At 36.3% G+C, this 22712-nt stretch overlaps 1 protein-coding gene and 1 pseudogene across 3 annotated transcripts in view; one reads left to right on the top strand and one right to left on the bottom strand.

Moving 5' to 3' along the window:
- The window catches only part of EPB41L5 (erythrocyte membrane protein band 4.1 like 5), a 115121-nt gene that overhangs the window by 956 nt on the left and 91453 nt on the right, over positions 1-22712 (top strand). For all 3 annotated transcript variants that reach the window (XM_012749757.2, XM_012749755.2, XM_012749758.2), the window contains exons 2-3: positions 4959-5146; positions 19739-19843. In XM_012749757.2, the coding sequence (XP_012605211.1) occupies positions 4967-5146; positions 19739-19843 (285 nt within the window). In that variant the 5' untranslated portion in view covers positions 4959-4966. The remainder of the gene's footprint in view (positions 1-4958; positions 5147-19738; positions 19844-22712) is intronic.
- Positions 10055-10391, bottom strand: LOC142872337 (cytochrome b-c1 complex subunit 7 pseudogene; annotated as a pseudogene).

Here is a 22712-nt window from a genome sequence, read left to right as displayed (position 1 = left end):
TTTGTACACATAAGATCCTTTGCAGAGTTAAGATAGTTTGCAGATTTTTTTTTATAGATGAACTTTATTAGAAGACAGTATGTATAACTGCTTCTATTGAATTAGTTACGTTTTCTTTATTGGGATTACTAGGACAAGATTTTAATATCTTTATCAACAGCATGTGCTATATATTTGCTTATTGCTTTGTGAAAAAGCAGTCGCTTACAAGATTGTGGCCACCAGTCGTGTATGAGTGTACACATTTCATGACAAACTTTTGGGTTTTGAATATATATATTTAAAACCAACTTCTGTTAATTTAGGTCGTAAATGGATTACTTTGGTTTGCGTTTTACGATTGTGAAGGAAATCCTTGTTCGCTGTCAAAAAGTTAGAAATTACATAATTAAAACTACTTTTTCTTTTTGAAGCCATATAACCCTACCATCCAAAAAAAATTCCACTGTATCATTTCAGTGTGTTAGGCAAGTTTTTTATTGAGTGCCTAATATGTAGGTTGCCACGCTAGCTGTTGGATCATAGTAGTGAACAAGTCAGTCTAGGTCCCTGCCCTTGTATCTTAGTGGGGGAAATAGCTGGTAAAAAAAAACACCCCACAAACAATTAGATATTTAATTACAGTTTCTTGAAGTGTTATAAAGAAAAGGCTAAGAGTACTAGAAGTGTCACCTGATTTAGACTTGGGAATCTAGGAATGCTATTCTGAGGAAGACATTTCAACTATAAATCTGAAATTAGCCCACTTAAATGGGAGAGAGGTAAAGTGGAAAAAAAGCATTCCAGAAAGGTGGAATAGCTAACAAAAAAAGGTCTGGAATTAAAGACTCTTGGGCTAATCAGAAAGAACAGAGAAAACAGTGGGGAGTGGGCTGCTGGAAGGGTCAGGCAGGTAGGAGGAGCTGCCTGGGGGAGCAGAGCCATTAAAGGGATTAGAGTTGTGTCTGCTAAAAATCCACTGGCTGCAATGTGAAGAATGGAATTGGGAGGATGGGGTTAGGTTGGGAAAGAGTGAATATGGAGAAACTTTTTTTTTTTTTGACATTTTAGCAATCATATTTAAAAACTCTTAATTTGTATATTCTTATTTGACTTTTGGGATGGCCCTCTCCAGAGAGAAGCTCACTTAACAGTTGGCATGTTCTAGTCTCTGTGTATGTATCCCACCTCATTGTGGGATAATACTCTATTCATTTTTCTTTGATTTGATTTTTCACTTACAAATTTTGTCAGTGTCTAAGTCAACCATATATTTAACACATTAACTGCCATGTGAGTTGTATTTAACTCATGCTAGTTTTGAGCCCAGGGACTTGTGAAGCATATGTAACTCACATGTCACTACCTTGGGAGCTGCTCTATTTTTTAAGTTGCATATAACTCATGCACAGAAAACAATAAAAAATAACAAATATTTCCCTAGATTAAAAAGGATCATTTTCTTTTCAAAGTTTTTATTCTATTTTTGCAGTATAACACCATGGCTCCAAGAAAAAATTTCTTTTTTCTAGTGTGGCAGTCTGTGTTAGAACAACTGTATTGTATACCATTGTATATACCATAACTTAACTATTTGCATGTTGATGGACATATTTAAAGTTTTCTTAAGTCAATCATGTCCTGAAAAATCCCTGTTCCTACAACTTGGAGCATGTGTGACTTTTCTTTAGGCTGTCCTACCAGAAATAGAATTGCTCATTGAAAGGATATATTCAGTAAAATTTTTAATAGTGTGTTTTAATCCCCTCAATAAAGGACAGTGTATGAGGGAGATGATGATGATTATTATTTTTTTAAGACAGAGTCTCACTATGTTGCCCAGGCTAGAGTGCCGAGGCATCAGCCTAACTCACAGCAACCTCAAACTCCTAGGCTCAAGTGACCTTCCTGGCTCAGCCTCTGGAGTAGCTGGGACTACAGGCACACTCCACCATGCCTGGCAACTTTTTTCTATATATTTTTAGTTGTCCAGCTAATTTCTTTCTATTTTTAGTAGAGATAGCATCTTGCTCTTGCTCAAGCTGGCCTTGAACTCCTGACCTCGAGCTATCCTCCCACCTTGGCCTCTCAGAGTGCTAGGATTATAGCTGTGAGCCACTGCGCCCAGCCTTTAAATGCATTTTTGATTTATGATATTTACGATGGGTTTATCGGTACATAACCCAGTCATAAGTTGAGGACTTAAATAATTTAGACTTATGTAGAAGTTACAATAGTCCTGAAATTTTCCATGTACCATTTTTACTTAGCTTCACCAAAGGATAGTCTTTGACAATTTTAAAAAAAAGTTTGAGTCAGGATCCAAAATAGGTCCACATATTGTGATTGATCATGTATTTTAAATCTTTTAATATCTAGTTCCTTCTCCATCTTTTTTTCCCTTGCAATTTATTGGTTGAATAAGGCAAATTAAGTTTAAAACAATGAATTTATCATGTTTTTGTGTTTGTTTCTACTCAGCTTTATTATCTGTGATCTTTTAAAATTTCTTAATCTCTAAAATGTGAATTTTACATGAATTGTTTTTTGATGTTGTATAAAGATAGAGATTTGGAATCAGAAAGTAAGAGTTCAAGCCCTGAGCCTTTGTCATCACCATTTACTAAATAATGGACTTGGCCAATGGTTGAATTTCTCTAACCCTTAAGTTTACTCATCCAAATAGGACAATGTCTGAGGAGTTTTTCTGAGGACGAGATAATATTATTTACTAAACATTTGTTCAGGATTATGAATTGTGCTGAGTGGCCAGCTATTCAGAGTAGGGACTGTGTCCTCAGATTGCTTCCAATAAGGGAGACCCCAATTCCCTTGATTTGATTGATCATTACACATTATATGCTTGCATCAAAATATCACATGTACCCCCAAAATATGTACTATTATGTATCTATAATTAAAAACTTGAAAAAAGATAGACATGTAAATGATTAATTATAATCTGATTCATTAGGCAATAAATTTTTTAAGGTTCGGTGGACGTGCAGTGATGGGAGTGACTTTTTGGATATCAGAATGTTTCTTAGGGGAGATTGGTGGAGTTGAATTAAATGGGATGAGTGGGCAATTCTTTGACACATAGCTTTAGAAATCTGACATAACAAGACATAGGCAGCTGAAATGAGACTGGATGGTAAAATGCAAAGGGAGCAATGCCTGAAAAAAAAAATTCTGGAGAGACTGGGACCAGGTGTCATGGATGAATGCTTTGTAAACTGGAAAGCTATCTAAAATTTTAGTTATTTTCTTGGTATTAGTTTACCAAATTAAACAGTAGTATACATATTTATAGAGTATTTATGATAACCTTTATAGATACATATTTTAATATGGTAGTACTTGTTTATCCTACAATTAGATTTTAAAAATTAATTTTTTTTAATGGGATCTCACTGTGTTGTCCAGGCTGGTCTAGAATTCCTGGCCTCAAGTGATTCTCCTGCTATGGCCTCCCAAAGTGCTGAGATTATAGGCATAAGCCTGGCCAGATCTTATTTTTGTCATCAAATATGAAGGCTCCTTTTGCAAAGCAGCCTCTTCTGAATTCCACTGCTGCTTCTCTCAGGCCACTACTTTCACATTTTAAGTCTCATGCTCTTGTTGATACTTCTTGATTTTTAATTTTAGTAATTATCTGTTGGGTTGCTAGTAGGCAAGATGAGAAATTAGCTCTTTATACATCTCCATTTCCTACCTCTCTTCTACACATCCTCTTAGTTATAGTCATGTAGTGTATTGTAATTTCTCTTTTCTGCATAACTTCTTGTTTTCTCTGAAATTGTCTTCTTTATTTGTTGGCTTAATTATATATACTTATTCTTTTTTTCTTTTTGAGACAGAGTCTTGCTTTGTTGCCCAGGCTAGAGTGAGTGCCGTGGCGTCAGCCTAGCTCACAGCAACCTCAAACTCCTGGGCTCAAGCAATCCTACTGCCTCAGCCTCCCGAGTAGCTGGGACTACAGGCATGCACCACTATGCCTGGCTAATTTTTTATATATATTTTTAGTTGGCCAATTAATTTCTTTCTATTTTTAGTGGAGACAGGGTCTTGCTCAGGCTGGTTTTGAACTCCTGACCTTGAGCAATCTGCCTGCCTCTTGGCCTCTCAGAGTGCTAGGATTATAGGCATGAGCCACCGCACCCGGCCTATAGGTACTTATTCTTAAACTCTCAGTTGTGCAAATTAAATACGTTAGATTAGCAAGTAACTATTTTTATGGTGTTTCCATTTTAGTATGCTATATTTTAAAATTACTAATACCTATTTTAACTTTCGATTAATTTTAATGTTCTTAATAGAGATAAAGAAATTAGTATTAAAGTAACTTGCCATTATAAAGGTTTATGTTAAGTAGTAATTTAAAATCTGTAAATAATAGTAGAATATTTGATAAAACAGGATATTTGAATTTGTGTTTTAGCTGAAATAGGTGATTTTTAAAATATATTTATTAGGGTTGCTTACAAAAGAAGTAAAACTTCTCAGGATTTTTGTGGTCAAAGGATACCTTAGTATCTGAGATCACCTCCTAATGTTTGTAGGGATGTACAACTATTGTACATATAATTTATTGATACAAAAGACCTGATGAATTTCATAAATGTCTGCCCTCTTCTGCCAGGTCTGTTCCTATAAAATAGTCTAGTTAGTTTAGAAAGCTGCAAAACATTGCTCTGTCTATATATAAATCTTTAACAACTGTGAATTAAAGTAGCCAGCTTTTAAAATTAATTTTTAATAGACAAAAATTGTGTATACTTATCATGTACAATATGCTGTTTTGAAATATGAATAAAAAGCTGGTTTTAATTATTTGTTTCAAATTTACTTGACCAGGTATCCTTTTTAGTAGCATTCTTACTAATGTCTGCAGGACTTTACTAAATAATACCATTGGTCTGATTGCAAGTTTTGGGAAGTCTTTTCTTGATGCCATCTTTTTCTCTCTGGTTTTATAGTGACAAAAATGCTGAGCTTCTTCCGTAGAACACTGGGACGTCGGTCAATGCGTAAACATGCAGAGAAGGAACGACTCCGAGAGGCACAGCGAGCTGCCACACATATTCCTGCAGCTGGAGATTCTAAGTCCATCATCACGTGTCGAGTGTCCCTTCTGGATGGTACTGATGTTAGTGTGGACTTGCCGGTATGTAGGTCTTGCTGAGCTGCAAATTCTGTGAGATTAATATCTGTCTTTGCACTTTCTGCTAACTTCTAGGAGGAATTAGGTAATGTAGATTAGTATGGATCAGGCACTATAGCATTCAGGTTATGGAATGAGAGTATTTCTATTTTAAATTAGTGGCAATTACAGGAAACATTTAAATGACAGGGCAGTTATTGGCATGAGTCATCTTTGTGTGTCCTTTTGTGTGTTCCTTATGATGGCAGTAATGATGCAGTTGAGTGGATTTCTCAGCGTCTTTGTTGAGTAATTATTAAAGCAGTAAGAATCTTTGGGAATGACAGTCATACATGTGTATTGTAAGACTTTTCAGTTCTGTATATCATTATGTATTTTTCAAAACTCCCCTTTCTTCAAAATAAAACAAATACTTCACAGTTCAGTATGCTTGCAGAAATTTTAATGAAATGAAGTGAGATAAAGGACTTTCTTCATACCTCTCAGCCCTTACTGCCTGTTTCTTTGTTCCCAAAGTATTAATAGTTTGCATTGTAGAATACAATATAGTCTTTATTTCAAAACAAAATGTGGTAATAAAATATTTGCATTTTAGTAGCTTTTTGGTTTTTTTCTTTTTGGTAGCTACAAATGCATAAACATAACTCAGTGTGAAATAATCCAATGTGTTTGAAAGGGGTTAGCTTATTCCTTACAGGTCTTTTGGGGGGGGGGGTGTTAGTTGGCTATTTGGTTTGGGGCGGTTGACTTTTCTCTGAGCTATTCACTAATCTAATACCACTTCTCTTTCCCATGCCATTGTTCTGCATTCAGAGACTTTACCATAAATTATGTGATTTGATGTAAGCATCATTGGATGTTCCTCAGGGTTTTTCCTCCCTGAGTATGTACACATGGTTTAGTACATACTCACCCAAAATGCAACTTAAAAAGTCTGTTTGGGCAAGGTGATAGCCTAGAAGCTGCTATAATATATAGTTGAATAAGCTCTGGAAGGCTTTAAACTCACTGAGAGTTTAAGGAATTGGATAGTTTTTTAAATGAATATTCTGATTAACTGAATAACATAGGATGTACTAGGTATGTACCTTATACATTTTAAAATATTAGAATATAATAATTTCAAAAACAGGATTTCTTGAAGTATTTTGAAGTCATTATGTGTATTTGTTATCTTTGTACATTAGACTGTACATTTTTAGGGGTTTTGATTCTGGAAAACTTTAAGGTTAATAACTTTTTTCCCCTGTAAGGGCTGCTTGAGAGATTGTCAGACATTCCAGCATGAGATATTTTGTGAGGTTAGTTTTCATACTCATTTCTTATTTGATAAGAATCTTAAGAGTTTCGTGTACTATTCCATTAAAATATCATTAGGTATGTGGTGAAAAGCCAGAGGTTGCTGTGTGAGAGACTGGAAATAAGTTTCTTATTACCTAATGTTTGAAGTATGAAGTCTCAGGATTTTTGGTGGATAGGCTGATACTAGGAGAGTAGAATTTGTAAAGAAGGTTTTTAAAAAGGCAGTGTAGTGTGGAGTATGGAAGAGATATAGCATTCAGTTTTATAGTAGTGAAACAGGTGGCTAGTGACTGGTCTAGAATGGTTTCCTAAGCTTGGTGTGCTCAGGAGGATGTATGGGATGTTTGGTCAAGTCTAGAAATACTAGCTGACCTCTCCTTGGGACGATTGCAGTGAAACAGCCAGAGTTTTAGATTTGATTCTTTTTGGGAACAAAAACAATTGCCTTTTCAGCTCTGTGGGTAAAATCTTAGAGTTATTAACTAACTCTAGATACTTGCATGGATATAAAATGGGCATTGGCTTGCCAGCTAAACTGTCTTACTAAAGGAAAAAAATAGGCTAGAGAAATGTTAATTTCTAAAAGAAAAGGTTTGCCTTTTTTAAATTTAATTTCTCAATCAGTCTAGTATGATTCTAGAAGGAGATTTAAAATTGATTTTGGAGGCTGAGTGGTGGCTCACACCTATAATCTTAGCACTTTGGGAGGCCGAGGCAGCATTGCTTGAGGTCAGGAGTTTGAGACCAGCCAGAGCAAGACCCCATCTCTGCAAAAATAGAAAAATTAGCTGCATCTGCTGGTGTGTGCCTGTCGTCCCAGGTACTTAGGAACCTGAGACAGGAGGTTGAGGTTGCAGGATCACTGGAGTTTGAGGTTGCAGTGAGCTATGATGATAACACTGCACTCTAGTCTGGGTGACAGAGCAAGACCCTGTCTCAAAAAAAAAATTTTTTGATTTTGTATATTGAATGAAACACATACTTATTTTTCATTAGGATTGGGGTCACTAGTGATTGTAGCTAGTCATCTTAATTAACATGGAACTAAGATGATTGCCCAGGCAATATGTTAGGGATTATCTGTGATTAAAGAGAGTAATTTAAATCTGTGGACTTCAGATTGATATATACTGGTAGTAATGGTCATTTTCTTACTCCTGCTCCCCTTTCCTCTCAAAATTGGGGGAGGGATTTAAATACCTACTATTTTTTTTAAAAAACAACTAAATATAGTGAGAATGCCTTTCAGTGAATGGCAAAGGCTTCAGGTAGAAATTTCTAAGTTTGCTGTAGTAAACTCTTGATTTAAGAGCCTAGTCATTAGTAAATAGCCTGTCATGTAAAACTCTATCTTCTAAATTTTAAATTAGGAAATGGGAAATATTTGATTAATTAACAAATAGATATTATTTATGTACCCACTTTATTGATACGGATGCTAACGGCCTTAAATTATATAGACAGTGTATACTTATGCTTTTAAGTAAACGAAAACCATCCCATATTCGTTAATTTGAAGACTTAAAGTTGTTAGGATGGTAGAACCCCCCAAACTGATCTACAGATTCAGTGCAATCCCCTTAAGAATTCCAGCTGACCTAGTTGTAGAAATTGACAAGCTGATTCTAAAATTCATATGGAATTGCAAGGGACCTTGTATAGCCAAAATAATATTGAAAGACTAAGTATAGGAGGACTCACACTGCCCAATTTTTAGACTTACTGCAAAGCAACAATAATCAAGATGATGTGCTACTGGCAACAGGACAGACACAGATCAATGAAACAGAATAGAGGGTCCAAAAATAAATCCATACATCTGTAGTTGGTTGGTTTTTGACAAGGGTGCCAAGACCATTCAGTGAGGGAAAGAATAGCTTTTTCAATAAATGGTGCTAGGAGAACTGGGATAGAACTGGGAACTGCATGTAAAAGAATGAAGTTGGACCCTTGCTTCACACTATATATACAAATTACCTCAAAATAGATCAAAGTCCTAAACTTAAGAGCTAAAACTATAAACCCTTAGAAGAAAATTTGGGAGTGAATCTTTCTTTATAATTTTTATTGATATAGTTTTACATATTTTGGGGGTACATGTGATATTTTCATACATGTATACAATGTGTAATGATCAAGTCAGAATAATTGAGGTATCCATCACCTCACATATTTAGGAGTAAATCTTTGACCTTGAATTTAGCAATAGTTTCTCAAATATGACACAAAAAGCATGAGCAACAAAAGAGAACATAGATGAATTGGACTTCATCAAACTTAAAAACTTGCCATTTAAAGGACACCATAAAGTAAGTTAAGACTGCCCCACAGAATAATAGTATTTGCAAATTATATATCTAATAAAAGACTTGTATCTACAATATATGAAGAACTGTTAGAACCCAATAATAAGATATCCCAGACTGAGCGCAGTGGCTCAGGCCTGTAATCCTAGCACTCTGGGAGGCCGAGATGGGTGGATTGCTGGAGGTCAGGAGTTCTAAACCAGCCTGAGCAAGAGTGAGACCCTGTCTCTACTAAAAATAGAAATTAATTGGCCAACTAAAAATATATATATAAAAAATTAGCCAGGCATGGTGGCACATGCCTGTAGTCCAAGCTACTCGGGAGGCTGAGGCAGTAGGCTCGCTTGAGCCCAGGAGACTGAGGTTGCTGTGAGGTAGGCCACCATGGCACTCACTCTAGCCTGGGCAACAAAGTGAGACTTTGTCTCAAAAAAAAAGATAGCCCAATTTAAAAATGGGCAAAGGATCTGAATAGACATTTCTCCAAATAGGATATACAAATGGCCAGTAAACACATGAAAAGAAGCTTGACATCATTTGTCATCATAGAAATGTGAATCAAAACCACAATGAAAACCACATACCAACTAAGAAGGCTAAAATCAAAAAGTCAGATAATAGCAAGTATTGATGAGGGTGTAAAGAAATCAGAACACTCTAACACTGCTGGGGGGAATATAAAATGGTGTAGCTGTTTTGGAAAATAGTCTGACAGTTATTCATGATTAAACATAAGTTACTATGTAACCCAACAATCCGCCTCTTGGTATATACCCAAGAGAATTGAAAACATGTTACGCAAAAACTCGTATGAAGATGTTCATAGCAGTATTATTTATAATAGTCAAAAGGTAGAAACAACCTACATGCCCATCAACAGATGAATGGATAAACAAAATGTGTTATACTTAGATAATGGAATGTTATGTAGCCATAAAGGAAATGAAGTGCTGATACCTGCTGCATCATAGATGAATCTTGAAAATATTATGTGATCACAAAAGACCATATATGATTCTGTTTATGCGAAAGTCCAGAATAGGGAAGTATACAGGGGGGAAACATACCTTAGTGGTTGCTTAAGACAGGTGAGGGCTGACAGGATGGTAGGGGGTGGATAGGTACAGGATATGCGTTTCTTTTTTTTTTTTTTAATTTTTTAAATTTTTATTTATTTTTACAATAGACATTTAAAGTAATACATCTGCAGATGAACTAATTTAAATTTTATGTTTAAGGTCTAACCATCTTCATAAAAATACTTTGAGGACATCTGCATCCACAGATTTCAACTATATGATTACTACTTTGCCCATTCTCCTCTCTATTTTCTTTCATGAATAACCTCTTTCAGATATGGTTCATGGTAGAATTTATCCTCTTCATATTTTGTACACTGTTCTTTGGACAAGATCTGCTGCCTCATGGTCAGGTCCAGTGCTCTGTTAATTCGAAACATCCTGGCATTATAAAGGTTCTCAGGAAGTCTTCTTATGGCTTCCTTTACATCTTCATCCTCACATGTATATTATATCGTCTCACATTAACCCCAGTTTATTGAATCCTGCAGCAATGTAATACCATTTTCGAATACCATCCAGCCACTGGCCTGATGTTGCAACAGCTGGCCTGCCAGCCATTTTGACCCGAGAGCAAAGTGGTACCTTCGGGTTCCTTTTTAAGGTGATGAAAATGTTCTAAAAATGACTTTGGTGATGGTTGTACATATCTGTGGATATACTAAAATCCATTGAACTGTTTCTTTTAGTGGGTGAATGGTATGTATCTTATATCTCAAAGCTATTTGAAAGAAATGTGTGGATTTTAATATACTTGTGGGTTTTTTTTCCACTTACGGTTTTTTAGTAAGAAACATAATCACATTTCTGTTTGATTTAGAGGTGATATGCTTGATTCATTATAGGAAAAAACAAACCTGGAGGCTGCTACAGTACTGGAGGCACAAAATGATGGGGCTGCAGACTGAGAGTGGCAGTGAGATTGCAGAGGAAGGAGTTCTTTAATACATGGAGATGGTGGGGGGGGGGTTATAAAAAATCAAAGATGGGCAAAACACAGTTCTAAACTTTGATGGGAGACAGGCATACCTATTGTGTCAAAGATCATTAGAGGGTAGTTAGCTGTCATGAAGAGAGAGGTAAAAGAATGGGAGTAGAGAAATGTTTCAGTATGATGGCGTGTTTGGAAACCAGATTTTAGGAGGGTTAAAATAATCAGGGATGGTAATTATTTGGACCTCTTACAGTTCCTTGCACATAGTAGGTGCTTATTATTGAGTTGCTTGAGGAGGTGCATGAAGGGGAAATGGGACTGCCATGAGATTTGGTACTAAAAGGAAGGAAATAGCACAGCTGGTAGAGAATGGCTGGGTAGGGAAGATCTGAGTTTGTTTAAATGAATAGGAAAAATGTTCCTCAGGAATTGGTTTTATATACATAGGTAGAGATGGGAGAAGGAACATTCTAGAAAGAATACCTCACTTTGCTAAGATTAAGATGGAAAGCTGATGAAAAGGTAATATCTTGATGGCCTTAATCTTTGCTAAAGAGCATGTGAAGTGAGGACTGGGTCTGAAAGAGGTGGTGATCAGGAATAATTTGTTAGCCCTTTGCATCCGCTTGCTTTATTCTCAATTTATTTATTCTACTCAGGATTTAATTTTTTAAATACCCCAGATTTTACAAAGCACAGCAATAGAATAAAAAACTGGAGTTTCTTTTCATACAAACTTATTTATTTGGATTTTTTTATATTTCAAATTATTGGTACATTCAAAGAGTAATTTTAATCTCTGTAATTTTTGCTAACTGTGTTGAGTCACACTCGACATCCGAGTGCAGAGGGTTAGTAGGGGAAAAGGAACATAAGTAGCAAGTGCTATTGTATGTGTACCTGACAAACTAATTTTTAGTAGGCCAGAGCTCTGTGAGTCTGTGTTTTCGCTTTTCCTTTTCCACTTGGTTCACTTTCAATAGCCGCAAGGTGAAAAGGTATACAAAAAAAGAGTTTGACCTTGAAGTCAAGGACCTTACAAGCATATTCCACACACTCTGGCTATACTGGACCTTACTATTGCTTAAACATGATAGATCATTTTACAAATCTCTGCCTTTGCAGAGGCTTCATGCTAACTAGAATTACAGGTACAAGTTAGTAGAGAGGAAGGAGGATTCATTTTGGGATTGTTGGAAGGCAACACTGATTTGTTGATTCTTGAGAAGTCAAGAGTCCAGTTCGTTAAAAGCATAAAGGACAATCTAAGCAGAAAGAGTGCATTTTGCAAAGACTCAGAAGCATGACTTACTGGGGAAATAATAAGATTAAAGTGCTGGAGTGACAGGAGATAAGGCTGTCTTAGTAAGCAAGGAACAGTTAGGAAAGACTATTTAGTGGCCTTGAATTTACACTCAAATCTATAGATGATAAGGAATAGTTAAAGGATTTTAAAGAGCAGAGAGACATTCTAGTTTTGTAGTTTTAGGAAGATCGAGTTTGTCCTCTGATTCTTGCCTGTTTCTAGTCTGTTTCTTTCCTAAACGCTACTGTAAACTGTCGAGATTTCATTATCTTTATTCATTTTGTTTTTATCTAGGGTGGCAGAATTTTGTTCACCCTTTAGGCCCAATTTTGAATATAAAATCCTCTGAAGCCTTCAGTACTTTATGCAGAACTACCAGTTCACCCTTGTTTCTTTAGCATTGTGCTTATACTACAAGAATAGTATTCACATTTATTTAAAGTAGTTGTGTATAAAATTGTTTGAAGGCAAGATTGTAAGCATATTCGTCAATATAACTCTAGTATCTAACACATAGTAGGTGTATCCAGTAATGTTTGAATCGAATGATATATTATGTCAAAAGTGTGTTTTTCCTGTAAGCTATTAAACATATAATGAAATTAAAAGCACTCAAGAGAATGTAGAATGAGATACAGCTCATTGATTTAGGACATCATTTCCAAGGTTGATAGTAACAGGTTGATAATTATTTTTCAGGACTGGGATTGAGTCAGGTATTTGCTCATCCAGAATATTACCATGACTATGCTTTTCTACATTATCAAGGATAACTTTTTTTTTTTTTTTTTTTTTTTTTTTTTTTGAGACACAGTCTCACTCTGTTGCCGGGGCTAGAGTGCCGTGGCATCAGCCTAGCCCACAGCAACCTCAAACTCCTGGGCTCAAGCGATCCTTCTACCTTATCCTCCTGAGTAGCTGGGACTACAGGCACGCGCCGCCAAGCCCGGCCAATTTTTTACTGTATATTTTTAGTTGGCCAATTAATTTCTTTCTATTTTTGGTAGAAACGGGGTCTCACTTTTGCTCAGGCTGTTTTCAAACTCCTGACATTAAGTGATCCTCCTGCCTCGGCCTCCTAGAATGCTAGGATTACAGGCGTGAGCCACTGCACCCGGCCAAGTATAACATTTTATTTGGGGTTAGAATCACAAATCTTTCTGAAACCAACACACTACAGTTACTACATTTACTACTTTTCTGTGACTTATTTTTGTGAAATGGTATAGTTCTTTCTCTTTCAGACTAGACTCCTGATGAAAGTTTTAAAAATATTCTTGCATCTCTAAAAATCAGATTAAAATGTCTTAAGAGATTCTCTTTTGGGATGTCAGGTTTTTGTTAGATTGTACATTATTAACTTCAGAAATGCTTTGTGTTTGCTATTGGTTGGCCTAGAATTACCCCCTATGAAGGAGGGTTCAGTACATAACCTTGAAGAAGTTTTTGTTCTCAGAAGGCAGCTGGCAGAAGCCCATTCTCTCTTACCAGTCATATTTCAAGAGGCTGGCAAATGATGCTTTCACTGAGTAAGGAGCAGAGCCATTTTTTTCTGAGAGGGATAGGTCTCACTCGGTTGCCAAGGCTGGAGTGCAGTGGTGCAGTCATAGCTTACTGTAGCCTCAAACTTCTGGGCTCAGGTGATCCTCCTACCTCAGCCTCCTAAGTAGCTGGGGCTACAGGTGTGCATGCCACCACATCTGGCTAATCTTTTAATTTTTTGTAGAGATAGAGTCTTGCTGTATTGCCTAGGCTGTTCTCTATTGCCTAGGCTGGTCTTGATCTCCTGGCCTTAAGCAGTCCTTTCACCTTGGTCTCTTTAAGTGCTGACATTGTAGATCGGAGCCACCTGCTGAGCCAGAATCATCTTTTAAGCCATGCTTCCCTTTAGTATTTCAAGCAAATATAGAATGTTGATGGAATATGAAATAGACTCTAGAAATGTACCTTAGAAGTCAAATAAAAGACAATAAATATATAGTATATTATAGATAACACTAGAAGCAAAGGCAGATGAAATAAAAAGAAAAGCCTAATAAACTTTCTAAAATTAAGGGAGGATTATTAACAGTATAAAACAAGAACAAAAACTTGCAAGGACCAAAGGCAAATGTTAGATATGAGAGGTATAAAATTAGGATCTGGCCGGGTACAGTGGCTCATGCCTATAATCCTAGCACTGTGGGAGGCCAAGGCAGGAGGACCTCTTGAGGTCAGAAGTTCAAGACCAGCTTGAGCAAGACTGAGACCCTGTCTCTACTAAAAATAGAAAATTTAGCTGGGTGTGGTGGCACACGCCTATAGTCCCCATTAGTTGGGGGGCTGAGGCAGGAGGATCACTTGGGGCTGAGAGTTCAAGGTTGCTATGAGCTAGACTGACGCCATGGCACTCCATGTCCAAAAAAAAAAAAAAATTAGGATCAAGGAGAAATTAATGAATCGGAATATATCTAGGATCTCTTTCCACAGGAGGAAAGAAAGGATAAAATAGGAAGCATAAAAGAAAAATTAAGAAATAAATGAAATTTAAAAGTAGAAGTAAGAGTACCTTTTCCCTAAAGTTAAGAACAAGACAAGGAGGACATTGGTACTTTAAAACGGGACTCTGCCAACCTCCTCGTTTGCTGGCAAATTAATAAACTCTTCTCGTCAAACAAACAAACAAACAAACAAGACAAGGGTAACACTTCTGTTCAACATAGTATTAGAACTTCTAGCCAGAGCAATTCAGCAGAAAAAAGAGAGCTAGGATTATAGGCGTGAGCCACTGCGCCCGGCCAGAAAAACCCTTTCTAAAATTCATGTGGAAATCTGGGTGCAGTGGTGCATGTGTGTAGTCCCAGCTATTCAGGAGGCTGATGCAGGAGGATCACTTGACCTCAAGAGTTTGAGATTAGCCTGGGCTACATAGTGAGACCCTGCCTCAAACAAAACCAAAAACTCATATGAAATCTTAAGGGATCCCCAAATAGCTAAAGCAATCTTGAAAAAGAAGAAAATTGGAGGACTCATATCCTGATTTCAAAACTAGCTACAAAATTACAGAAATCAAAAACAGTATGATACTGACATAAAGACAGATACAGACCAATGGAATAGACAGCCTAGAAATAGACTCTCACATATATGGTCAAATAATTTTTAACAAGGGTGCTAAGACCACTCAATGGGGAAGAGACAGTCTTTTTAACAAATGGTGTTGGGAAATAGAGATCCACATGCAAAAGAATGATGTTGGACCTAACCTTATACCATATACAAAAATTAAAAGTGGATCAAAGACCTTAGTGTGAGAGCTAAAACTAAAACTAGAAGAAAACATAGGGAGGCCAGGCGCAGTGGTTCACGCTTGTAATCCTGGTACTCTGGGAGGCTGAGGCAGGAGGATCGATCAAGGTCAGGAGTTGGAAACCAGCTTGAGCAAGAGCGAGAGCCCATCCTCTACTAAAAATAGAAAGAAATTAATTGGCCAACTAAAAATATATAGAAAAAATTAGCCGGAGCATGTTGGCGCATGCCTGTAGTCCCAGCTACTTGAGAGGCTGAGGCAGTAGGATCCCTTGAGCCCAGGAATTTGAGGTTGCTGTGAGCTAGGCTGATGCTGTGGTACTCTAGCCAGGCCAACAGAGTGAGACTCTGTCTCAAAAAAAAAAGAAAAGAAAAACATGGGGAAAATTTTCATGACATTAGATTTGGCAGTGATTTTTTAATATGACTGCAAAAACACAGGCAACACAATAAGTTAGATTTTATTAAAATTAAAAACTTGTGCATTAAAGAACTCTGTTGAGAGTAAAAATACAACCCACAAAATGGGAGAAAATGTTTGCATAGGAGAATAAGTGGTAAGGGATTAATATCCGGAATATATAAAGAACTACAACTCTAACAAAAAAAACAAGCCAGTTCAAAAATGAGCATAGAACTTTAATAGACATTTCTCCAGAGAAGATAAGCAAATGGCCAGTAAGCACATGAAAAGATTTTCAACATCACTAATCTTTAGGGAAATTCAGGTTAGAGCCACAATGAGATATTCATTCATAGCAGTTAGGTAGCTGTTAAAAAAGGAAATAACAAATGTTGGCAAGGATATGGAGAAATTGGAACTCTTTGGCACTGTTGGGGATGATATAAAATATTGCAGCTGCTGTGGGAAACAGTTTGGCAGTTCCTCCAAAAGTTAAACATAGAGTTAGCATATGACCTAGCAATTTCACTCCTATTATATACCCAAAAGAGTTGAAAGCAGGGACTTAAACAGGTATGTATGCACTGATGTTCATAGCAACATTATTCCAAACCCAAAAGGTGGAAACAACTCAAATGTTCATCAGCAAATGAAAGGATAAACAAAATGGAATTTACATACAACGGAATATTCAGTTTTAAAAAAGAGTGATTTTTATTTTATTTTTTAAAATTTGAGACAGAGTCTCTCTTTGTCACCTGGACTCACTGCAGCCTCAAACAAACTCCTGGACTCAAAGGGATCCTCCTGCTTCAGCCTGCAAAGTAGCTGTGGGCTACGTGCTACCACGACTAGCTAATTTTTCTGTTTTTTGTAGAGACTGGGTCTCGCTCTTGCTCAGGCTGTTCTCAAACTCCTGACCTCAAGTGATCCTCCTACCTCAGCCTCCCAGGGTGCTAGGATTACAGGCCCGAGACACCCCACCTGACTGGGATTGAAATTTTGATACATGTTGCAACATGGATGAAACTTGAAAATACTGTAAGTGAAGTAAGCCGGAAACAAGAGGGCAAATATTGTATGATTCTACTTATGTGAGATAAATAGAGTAGACACATTCATAAAGACAAAGTATTATAGGAGAGAAGTTACTAGGAGATATAGGGGAGGGTAATGATTGTTTAAAGGGTTAGAGTTTCTGATTGGGAATGGTGACAAGTTCTGAAAATGGAGAGTGGTGATGGTTGGTACCACATGGTGAATATTTTTAATGACATTGAATTGTATAATTAAAAATGGTTAAAATGGTAAATTTTATGTCATTAAAAAGAGAAATGGGGCTGATGGTTGTGAAGTTGGGTCAGTGTACTAGAAGTTCCCATGTGGTTGGAGAACTTAAGTGTTGAGAGTAATTTTGAGAATAAGCCAGAAGAAGAGGAGGTTGTGATAAGAAGTGAAGTATCTGACTCATTAATCTGAAAGGTGACATTCCAGGTGAAATCTAGATGTGGTATGTAATCAGAGAACTTGAACTTGGGAGATAGAGGAAAATTCAAATTCTAGCCTTGTCTTTTTTTTTTAACTGTGTAATTAAAATCATATGATTTAGTAATTATATTACTAAAGCTCTCTAAACCTTTTCTGTTATATATATTAAATGGATAAGGAAGTCATAATCATCAGGGTTATTGTATTATATATATTATCGTATGCTTTAAAAGTGCCAGCACTTAGGTAGGAAACTTAAAACTACAAAAATAAAGGAGGAAATAAGAGGTTGATTTCCCAGAATTAAAGATGAAAGATCTCAGATTGAAAAGGCTGATAATCAATATCATATAGAGTTAAGAAAAAAACCATATCTGTACACAGTGTAGTGAAATTTAAGACTATCAGAGAGATAAAATCTAAAAGTTAACAGATAACATTACAAAGGAACAAAATTCAAATTGACATTATACTTTTCAGCATTATACTGAAAGCAGCATAATGCTTTCAGTAAAAGCATTATACTTTTTAACATCTTGCAGTGTTAACTGCAAGAAGACAGTGGAGTAATATTTTTTGAGTATTGGAGATAGTATTGGAAAGTAACTTTGAACCTTGAGGTTTATGCCCAGCTAACTGTCATTCAAGTGTGAGGGCATGATTAAAATACTCTCAAACATAGAAGGCTTTAGAAGATAAACCATACAAAGATCCACACGGGAAACATTTTTGGAGAAAGAACTCACATGAGTGGGGAACAAATCTATTATAGCAGATGTATGAGATAGGTGATATGTACATGTAAGATATGTAAATTAAAGGGTGATCAAATACCCAAGTTTTTAAGATTTAAAATTTTAAGATTTAAGATTGTCATCTTAAAATATTAGCTAAGAATAAAAAATAAATAGAAGAAGTACATCTGTAAAACATGTTGGGGATTGGGTAGAGGGGAGATCAAAGGACTTGAGGGCATGGTAAAGTTTTTGTTGTCGTCTTTTTTTTTGGAGACAGAGTCTTGCTTTGTTGCCCAGGCTAGAGTGAGTGCCGTTGTGTCAGCCTAGCTCACAGCAACCTCAAACTCCTGGGCTCAAGTAATCCTCCTGCCTCAGCCTCCCGAGTAGCTGGGACTACAGGCATGCACCATCATGCCTGGCTAATTTTTTCTATATATATTAGTTGGCCAATTAATTTCTTTCTATTTATAGTAGAGACAGGGTCTCGCTCTTGCTCAGGCTGGTTTCGAACTCCTGACCTCAAGCAATCTGCCCGCCTCGGCCTCCCAGAGTGCTAGGATTAGAGGCATGAGTCACTGCGCCTGGCCAAGTTCTTACCTTGATTAAAGGAAGTATGGACAATTTTATTTATCTAAATGAAAAGATTTAGAAAGAAGCATAGAAATTGCAGAGGACAAGTTGGAATAATAAATTTGTCAGTTAAAAGGCAGAGATTGATAAGATAAAAACAGTCTAACTATTTTTTTTCAATAGGGAATACAGTAATTCACAATTTAGAATTATACAGGTGGGAGAGGCATGGGTGAGGAAACATGAAAATTAAGGATGTCAATAATGCTTTTGCTTATGTGCGTTATATCTGTGATAGTTAGCATGTTAGAAATTAAAACTGAAAGATTTCTTAAAATATTGATTAATTTTATAAAGCAGTGACATACCCCTTGTATGTTAACATAGATGACATGTTTTTAAAAGTAACATAATTTTATGCACTTTTGCAAATCTCTTTAATGTCTGATTTAATAGAAGGTACTTGGACTCTCTTATCTGCTTCTGCATTCACTCTGTTGCAATATGTTGTTTGGATTGAGGTAAGTGAGAAGAATCCTAGGATCTTTTGAAAAGGTCTCAGGCACTTTGAGAACTGCTTTTTCCATACAAGTTGCCTTGCTTTTACTCTATTTGTTGTCTACTATGTGGTCACAGTAGTTTTCTCATTGTTTTATACTTCCTCCCATCTCCTGTTTTTGTTTTGTTATTTCCTGCCTTACATTCTCTTTCAGTTTGATTTTTCTCCATCAAGCCATCACTGATTAGTCTCTGAGATGATCTCTTCTCCAAAATGTTTTTGTAAATATAGTTGGTTTCACATCATTTATACTTATGTGCTCTAAGTTTTCTTGTCTTTTCTCTTTCCAATTATATTATGGCTCTTTTAAAGTAGGTACTCTAAGAATTGAGAAGACAAAACAAGAATTTCTCCACACACAAAAACACAACAATAGATACAAATGTTTCTACTTAAAAATAGGTAATATTTGTTGATAGGAATTAACACTCTCTAGGAAAGTACGTATAGATCACAAATTCTCTTGTGGCCTTAAATGATTTATTGGAAGATTACAATATCTTACCCATCGTCTACTACATGGTAATTCTTTAAGAGATCTTGTATAACTAAAACCATCTTCTCTTTAGGTTTGTTGATTTTATAAGCCACTTATTGATTAATTTATTTTCTTGCCATTTCAGAAAAAAGCCAAAGGACAAGAGTTGTTTGATCAGATTATGTACCACCTGGATCTTATTGAAAGCGACTATTTTGGTCTGAGATTTATGGATTCAGCACAAGTAGCAGTGAGTAACTGTTTTTGGAAGTTTCAATGTGGGGGGAAGAAACGGGAAATTTCAGATGATGTGCTAAGTGCTAAAAGACTTCATCTTCTTGATGTGTTATTTCCTGTGATCTGAAGCTTTGAGTCCTTGCTTTAGGATCACCTGAAGTGCTTGTTTTAAAAAAATGTGAGTTCTGGTCTTGACCTGAATTACTAGAAGAAAATCTCTAAGAATGGGGCTTGGGAATGTGTGTTTTTTAATATCACTGGCCGGCTTGTTGGTCACACTACAGTTTGAGAACCACTATGTAATGGAAAGGCTGCTAGTGTGAGAGTTTTGTGGGCCCTTAGGTAAGTGAAAGAAGTCTTTAATTTGCAAATTAAGGTTAGGAGGGTATCTCTAAGGTCCCTGTTAGATAATTAATTCTGTGCCGATAAGTAGTACTTCTCTGACATGCATTTCAGATGAGAGAGCAGCATACATAATAGAGTAGAAAGTTGGAGGCTATTGAAAGAACTGAGTACTATGTTAGGATTTGGCAGGAGGGTGATTGAAAGAATGTAGTGGATGACAAGATTGGGAGATGGATTAGTGGCCATATGATCCAAACTGAATGCCAAAAATATTAATTTTATTAATAATAAATATTAATAAATTGGCAGTATTCTCTAATAATTGGATTGGGTATTTTCAAGCCAGGGAGGTTATATTTTGCTTCAGGAAGTTTTATGTAGAAATATTATGTAGGATTATTTGGAATGGGCAGACTGGAGTCAGGGAAAGTTATTATAAATACTTTGGGGATAAAAGTAATATATATATATGTTTTTGAGACAGAGTCTTGCTTTGTTGCCTGGGTTAGAGTGCCATGGCGTCAGCCTAGCTCACGGCAACCTCAAACTCCTGCCCTTAAGCAATCCTTCTGCCTCAGCCTCTAGAGTAGCCAGGACTACAGGCATGCAACACCATGCTCGGCTAATTTTTTGTATATTTTGTATATTTGTATTTTTAGTTGTCCAGCTAATTTCTTTCTACTTGAGTAGAGATGGGCTCTCGCTCTTGCTCAGACCGGTTTTGATCTCCTGACCTTGAGTGATCCTCCGGCCTTGGCCTCCCAGAGTACTAGGATTACAGGTGTGAGCTACCACACCCAGCCAAGGGATAAAAGTAATATTAAGGCCTGGACAGCTACAGGAAGAGGGAGAGACCACAGATGATGAGGATGTTAAGACATTAAGCCTTCTTTCCTGAAAGTCTTCTAGAGTGAGTATGTAGATGAATTCCTTAGCTGGCTTTATCACATTGACTGCCACACAAAAACATCAGAAACATTTCCTTGGGGCCACACTGTTTTATTATGGAAATAGAATAAGAACTTTGAGTATAATTTAAAGGTAAACATAAATAGAAAAATGAAATTTATTGATTTCTATTAATTTAATCTATGTTTTTAAAGTTGTCAATATTAATTGTAACAATAAGAACATCAGCAAGTAAGATTTTTATGTATGTTTCACATGGCCCCGGGGTCTAAACTAGAGTGAGTTAAATACAACTCTCATGGCAGTTAATGTGTTAAAGAGCATCTTGGCTAAGTTTATAGCTGTTAATAATTTTAGCTGTCATTTTTTCCTGGTATCTCCCCCTACCATTAAAAAATTAAGCATAAGCTGGGGGATGGTCACACTTGAAGCTCAGACTTGTGTGGGGGGATAAGGGCATTATACGCAACCTTAAAATTTGTACCCCTATAATATGCTGAAATAAAAAAAATTAAGCATGAGCATTTAGCAAGGGAGTATTAATTAGGTAAATTTTGCACATCCTTACAATTAATACTATTCGTACTATGCCTCTCATTAAAAATGGTGATTTTTATTTATTATTTATTTTTTTTAAGGCTGGTCAAGAGAAGCAGTGGGAGTGGAAAAGGAATAAAGGAATCTGTACCGGTTATGATCAATTAGTTGTAAATGCTACTGCACTCGGACCAACCAAAAATGGTGATTTTTTAAATGTGCTGATTAATATAGAGTGGCAAAAATAGTCAAAAGGATTACAAAGCAGTAAAATTTAATTTTTCTATTTTTAAAAACATCTAGATATATGGACACACATATACATGAAAAAATTTGTAAAGCTATTTTCCATAGTTTCAGAGTTCTGATCTCTTGGTGATGTTAGTGTAGGAGATGTTTTTTAATTTTATTTTTTGAGACAGAATCTCACTGTGTTGCCCAGGCTAAAGTGCAGTGGTGCGATCATAGCTTACTGTTTCCTCAACTCCTGGGCTCAAGTAATACTCCTGCCTCAGCATCCTGAATAGCCAGGACTCGAGGTGTGTGCCACCATGCCCAGCTAATTTTTGAAGTTTTTTTTGTTTTTGTTTTTGTTTTTTTATAGACGCAGGGTTTTTTGGTTGCTATGTTCCCAAGGTTGGTCTCCATCTCCTAGCATCAAGTGATCCTTGATCCTCCCACCTTGGTCTTCCAAAGTGCTGGAATTACAGGTGTGAGCCATTGTGCCTGGTCTATTTTTCTTTTTAATGTTCTTAATCCTCTTCCAGTAGGCTAAATTCACTAAAGGCAGGGAATGAGTCTTACTTACCTCTGTTGTCCAGTATGTACTAGGCACATAAAACATTTATTGAATTCAGTTCTGGACTGCCAGTTAGTTTGATGAAGGCTTGGTTGGCTAAGTTTAACATCATTCACTTTCACTTCTGAATACTAGAATAAAGGCTTGTAATCAGAAGACTAAATAGATGATATTAAGGGTAGACAATTTATGACTTCCTGGTTTTTGAGAGTGTGGTGGAAAGAAGGCAAAATAGGTTTCAGGTACTTTACATTTCTTAGAATATTTAAGTAATTGTGGAAAGAAATAGATA

The sequence above is a fragment of the Microcebus murinus genome, chromosome 8 (assembly GCF_040939455.1).
Source record: "Microcebus murinus isolate Inina chromosome 8, M.murinus_Inina_mat1.0, whole genome shotgun sequence".
Classification (NCBI taxonomy): Eukaryota; Metazoa; Chordata; class Mammalia; order Primates; family Cheirogaleidae; genus Microcebus; species Microcebus murinus.
This window is presented reverse-complemented; position numbering and strand designations above follow the sequence as displayed.